This window comes from Miniopterus natalensis, chromosome 9, assembly GCF_054644295.1.
Source record: "Miniopterus natalensis isolate mMinNat1 chromosome 9, mMinNat1.hap1, whole genome shotgun sequence".
Taxonomy (NCBI): domain Eukaryota; kingdom Metazoa; phylum Chordata; class Mammalia; order Chiroptera; family Miniopteridae; genus Miniopterus; species Miniopterus natalensis.
Genome location: NC_142089.1, coordinates 26,630,131 through 26,636,096, shown reverse-complemented (window position 1 = coordinate 26,636,096; position 5,966 = coordinate 26,630,131). Strand labels below are relative to the sequence as shown.

The following is a 5,966-nucleotide window of genomic DNA, read 5'->3' as shown; positions in this document are numbered from 1 at the left end:
TTCCAGGAATGGAGAATGACACTAACTTGGGATAGGTCCACTTGGGCAAAACAAAAATGAATAAGGTGACCCTTCCCTGCCAGAGCCCATTAGATAACCAATGATGGAGTGTTACATGGGTTCAGCAAGTCTAAGAAGCAGCTGTTCATTCCCTTTTATTAATACAGAAAGAAAAAAGTATTAGAGACTTGCCTGTCTCATGCAATGAGGTGGAACAGACTTTGTGACATTTTTTCAAGCCAAGGCCTCCTCCCAAAGGTGACCAAGCCTTCCACACCCATTCTCCAGACCTGCCCAGGCCTGTAGTTGCTGCCCAGGGAGCCAAAGCTCCTCCCCAAACAAACTTGATACTGCAGACCCCATAAACCTGGCCTTTCCTCTCTGCCTCTGGCTTCCTGTTTCTTCCTCTCCCTTTCCCCTGCTTTCTGTCCTGTCTTCTGCAGGTTTTGGCTTGACATCAGGGAAGGGATTCCTTCCCATGGCCTCCCACTCTGGGGAGCCAGAGCTCCTGCCCTGTGGGTCCTGTGACATGGTTTTCCGCTCCTGGGCCCTGTTGGCCACTCACACTCAGCGCTTCTGCATTGGCCGTTTGACCCGGGAGGTGACACTTGGAGCACAGCCTTCAAAAGCCTCGGAACCACGAAGCCCCACGGTAAGGGCTGGGTAGTCCTTGGCGGTGGCTGGGTAGTCAAGTCACCCTGATTCTCAGGATTCCTCATCCCACACGCTGTATCCAGGTTGTGTCACAAGAACACCAGGGCTTCCCAGACCAGGCGGCCAGCAGATCAGCTTTAAGGAAGCTAACAGAGGAGGTACACCGGGCGCTACCCACGGGTTCAAAACAGCATCCTCCCAAAACCTATAAGTCATTTAAGGGTCAGGTTACCCCTACACGGGGATCGTGGGTTACTGTTATCTCTAGGTGCAGGGGCTGCGACTGTACCTGCAGGAAATGCAGCCCTGGATAGCAACAATCCCCAGGGGGTCAGCAGGGCCCTGGGGGCGTTCAGAGGCTCCGACCCAGGGCCCCAGCTCTGAGGTTGCTGCGAGCCCCGGGGAACGGCTGCGGGCCCTCCACCAGACTCGTACTAAGCGCGTGTTGGAGACAGAGGCACAGAGCCTGGCCCTGGCGCTACGAGGCGAAGGTGAGGGGGAAGGAAGGAGAGGGGGGACTGGGTACTCGCCCCTTGGTCTTAGGTTGCTCCACCCCATTCTCACTTGGTCCCTTAGAACTGAAGCGGCGCCTCCAGGGTTTGGCCCGCCCCCGGGGCGGTATATCTCGCCTATTAGGCCTGGAGCAGGAGCTTGGAGAACTCCGGGCCGAGGCCGGGCGGACAAGGGGAGCGCTAGAGGTGTTGGGAACGCGCGTTCAGCAGCTACAGGCCGAGCCCCGGTGAGATCTGGCGCGCGGGATCCCCGAGGGCCGCGGCGTGGGTCAGCTAGCGGGGGGGGGGGGGGATCTGGGGAGCCCGCGAGGGGCGCCACGCGCAAAAGACACATGTTCTGAAGCAGCAGAAAGGCAGCACGGGGGAGTTCGGGATGGGGCGGATTGGCTGGAGGTGTGGATCCGTGGTAACGTCTCCCCACGGGTCGCCCCTCACTCCAGGCCCGGGCTAAACTCCTTGCGAGAGGCAGAACTCTGTTGTCCGGCGCGACAGTCCAACCCAGGGTCTCTGGCTGCGGAGATCGGGTGAGGTCCAGGTCCCGGGAACCGGCATGGGGCGAAGTGCTGATCAGTCTTGAAAAGACGCTGTTACCTTCTTGTCCCCCTGCTCTCTAGGGCCCTGCGGGAGGCCTACATTCGAGCCGGGGGCCGGGACTCCGGCGTTCTCGGCCAGATATGGCAGTTGCAAGTAGAGGCATCGGCTCTGGAGCTTCGGCGGTCACGTACCCGCAGGGGTGAACAGGAGGGGACAGCCAAGAGGGTCTTGGAAGTGGTGGTCTTAGCCTTGAAAGGAGAAAAGGGCAGCGAGGGAGGGCATATTTGGCATGGGTACCACCTAAGCAAAAGTCCTGAGGTAGACAACCTGGGTGGCCTTTGCGATGGTGACTAGAATGTTAGTTAACAAGTCCACCCTTGTCCAGAGAATCCTAAGGCTGGAGAGCTGCTCAGAGCTGGACCAAGCTGGTCACCAGAGGTCAAAAGTGACAAGTCAGACTTGTTCATCACAGGAAGGTGGGCAGATTCCACATCCCGGGAGCGTCTAGTAGTGGAGGCTGAAAACCGGCGCCTGGAGGCAGAAATTCTGGCTTTGCAGATGCAGAGGGTTGCAGGCCCAGCACCCTGGGGTCAGTGAGCACCCCAATCCTATCCGACCTAGTCCTCTCCAGAAGGCCAGGCTTAGAGGAAGGGGTGAGAGTGACTATGCATGGGGAATGAGACTCGTGTTTGTGCCCGGTCTGTGTCCGTGTGCATCTCCAGGTGTCTGTGTGGGGGCTTGGCTCTCAGGCAGGGATATCTCAGCCCAGTTACTTGCTGCTTCCTGCTCAGGGACTCCCTACTCTTCCTCTGCACCTAGGGTCCAGGGAGCCACAACTTGTGGCCAATCCCAGCCCACGCCTGAGAAGGAGGGAAGATCCCCCATGCCTCCCACCACCGGTGGCTCCTCCGCTGCCACCACTTCCACACTCCACGGGCGTCCTATTCTTGGGTGGCACAGGAAAGACTGTGAGGACCCAGGGGTTGGGGTAGGAGCAGCTCTGCTCTGTGTAGTTGGGGGAGCATAGGCATCTTGGAAGCTTTCTAGAGGACTCAACTCTTCCCCACAGCCACAGCTTCCTGGAGCCATAACCAGGAACCTGGGTCTGGATCCACACTTTGTCCTGCCCACAACTGACGTTCTGGGCCCTGCACCCTACGATCCTGGGTGAGGCCTGCTCCCTCCTTTGACATCCTTTGTGCCTTGGTCACCACTGCTGGTTAAGGTCCAGTGAGGGTTGAGGAAATGACTGGGGAGGGGATGAGAGGAGTGTATGTGTTCACTGAGACCTGTGTTCCCAGGGCTGGCCTGGTCATTTTCTATGACTTCCTACGGGGCCTTGAGGCTTCTTGGATTTGGGTGCAACTAATGACTGGCTTGGCTCAAGATGGACAGGAGACAGGAGGGATCACAGCTTTGCCCCCAGCCCTTTGTTTGCCCCCTCCTCCAGCTCCTGGGCCCATGGGCAACTGTGCCATCCTTGCCAGCAGGCAGCCTGCACCCAGGTCAGTAGGTGGGAATTAATGACTTTGGTGCTCCTTGCCATAGTTTTCTCATTTGTGTACAGGGCCAATGGCTCTGAGGGCCAAGTTCTAGGAATGGAATAGAGCCAGTTCTGGCTTCTGACACCTTTTTCATTGTTTTAGACTCCGACCATCACCATCAGTATCCTTGATCTGTGAGCTACAAGCCTGGCAGGGGCTGGCAGGGGCTAGGGCACCACAACCAAAGGCCTGGGCCTCACTGGTGCTCTTTGACCGGGATCAGAGGGTACTGAGTGGCCGTTGGCGTCTTCCACTTCGGGCCCTTCCTCTGGATCCCAGCCTTAGCTTTGGGCAGCAGAATGGAATTCCCCAGGTAAGTGTGGAAAATTGAGATTGAGTCAACTAGAAGGGACAGATACAGTATCATTTCACCTTTCCCCAGGAAGGTCAGACTGAGCTCTTTCTGCGGCTGGTGAATGCAAGAGATGCAGAAGTCCAAACACTGGCAGAGATCAATCCAGCTAATGCCCATGAGTACCAGTACCCACCTCTGGTGAGGGCTCAACTAGAGCTAGGGACACCTTGGGTGTGGTTGGTGTGGTAATAACCATCCTTTGTTGACCACTATGTGCCAAGTCACTACCAAATGCTTTCTGTGTACACATCCGATAGGTAAGTACTATGTAAACAGATGAGGAAATCAAGAGCACAGTGGAGTTAACTTGGTTCAATGAGTTGAGACTTTGTAGTCCAACTCCAGAACCTGTGCAATTAACCTCTACATAAGCCTTCTGCTAAATATCTGCCTTCTCCCTGTTCCACAGATGTCCGGCTCATCTTCACTGGAAGCCAGCTCCCTTGCCCCAATAGCTGGCTTTGTTGACCCCCCTCCTCCAGCAGAAGAGCCCCTTGGCAGCAGTCAAGGGTAGAGATGGTTTGGGCTGCACCAGCTTTGACCCACCCCCACTGGCTTTCCGAGTCCAGGAGAATGTGGGTATGAATAGTGTAACACATACAGGACTAGGTCCTAATTGAGGCCTATTCCCAGACCTGCTGCTTTGCTACTGTTCTGATGGAAGCTCTAGAAGCAAAACGCACATGAGCACAAAATATGAGCTCCAACCAGAGCTTTACCACCTTCTACACATATTTGGCCTTTCTTTACCAGTCTTCCTTTTGTAAAACAAATTGATGAGAGGATTAAATATTGTCAAGTACTTGCAGTATCACCTGGTATATGGGAAGTTTTTTTTGTTTTTAATATCTCTTTATTGATTTCAGAGAGAGGAAAGGAGAGGGAGAGATAAACATCAATGATAAGAGTCATTGATTGGCTGCCTCCTGCACACCTCCGAATGGGGATCGAGCCTACAACCCAGGCATGTGCCCTGACCGGGAATCGAACCCTGATCGCCTGGGTCCTAGGTCGATGCTCAACCGCTGAGCCACACCCGGCCGGGCAGGAAGTTCTTTGAAAGGCGACTAAGGGGGCACTCCAGTCACAGCTAAAGGAACTTGATAAACTCATGCCCACCGTTTTTCTGCTAGTCCATTTTATTGTCACACTTCACTCAAACTCAAGTTTTGCCAGGACACACCCCAGGAAGCCTTTCAGGACCTTAAGGTCCCCATAAACAGTAATATCTTATAGCCTTATATACTTACAGATTTGAGGGCAGGGCCCAAACCCAATGTTTCTCCCAAGTAGGGTGTGTCATGTGTGAAATCGAGCTGAAATTTTATACCGGGCCTGGCTCCAGACCCCAGTGCCAACCGAAGATCAAAGTCCTGGGAGTCAAATATGTCATGACTGTGCTGGCCTGACCCTCACCCCCCCCGCCCCCAAAAAAAGCCTCAGGACTTTTAATAGAAGGGCATCTTTGGGAAGGAGGTTCACAGCCTGATTCTGCAGCCACAAGTTACTGTAACCAGCCCAGAAGAACTCCCCATTTTATTTTATTATTTATTTAGAGAAAATATAAACTCTGACAAATGGGGTTTACTTGGGAGTCAGCAGAGGGAGCTCTGCCTCCAATATCCCACACCAAAATGCTCCAGGAAGCCCAAGATCCCACTCTAATAAGATCTTTAAACACAAGTCCAGACCAGGAACTTTTTTTTTTACCATGTTTATTTGAGAAGTCAAAACTGCAGATGGGTAACAATTCCAAGTGTTGATATAGTTCAACCTTTTTGTACAGAAAATATAACTAAACCAGCTGGCCTCCCCAGATTCTTCCAATCACACCCCAAAGTGTTCATCATGGTCAGTCCCTTAGCCACTTCAGACCAGAAAGCTAAATTATCTACGATCAGCACCAGTTTTCCTCAAGGACCGGAACTCCCCCAGGTTTTCTGAGGTTTTTTTTCCAGGACAGGATTATAGCCATAGTTGGAGTAGGGGAATAAAAGGTACCACCCAAGGCCTGGCTTAGAGGCTGTTAGCAGCTCACAGAGCCCATTACAGAGTATCAGCACCAAAGAGCAAGGATCTTCACCAAGTCTTATTTATGTAGGCCCCCATCCAGGGACAGCACCACTAAAAGTTTGCAAGACAGCTGGATTCAGGAAAATATTTAGAACGGAAAAAATATAGCACCATTAGGCCAGCAGCCACACTTGCTTTGATCACCTTCACATTAAACAGACAAGAATTTGGATTAGAACTTTCAACAGAATCAGTACAGAAAGGGGGGGAAAGTACCTTTGGCGACTATATAAAACCAAAGTGCTCCAAGGCACAGATTCAGCCAATATCTAAGAAAAAAACCATCAAAGCCTC

General features: G+C 53.0%; 1 protein-coding gene across 1 annotated transcript; it reads left to right on the top strand.

Annotated features, from left to right (window-relative positions):
* Positions 1-4,213, top strand: CCDC17 (coiled-coil domain containing 17). The gene is given in 13 exon segments (XM_087820402.1): positions 1-726; positions 728-812; positions 923-1,145; positions 1,231-1,393; positions 1,607-1,690; positions 1,781-1,899; positions 2,173-2,289; positions 2,520-2,668; positions 2,776-2,867; positions 3,002-3,205; positions 3,347-3,557; positions 3,627-3,737; positions 4,009-4,213. Coding segments are annotated over 13 exon segments (1,911 nt in total). The 5' UTR covers positions 1-478; the 3' UTR covers positions 4,114-4,213.
* Positions 4,214-5,966: the final 1,753 nt, after the last annotated feature.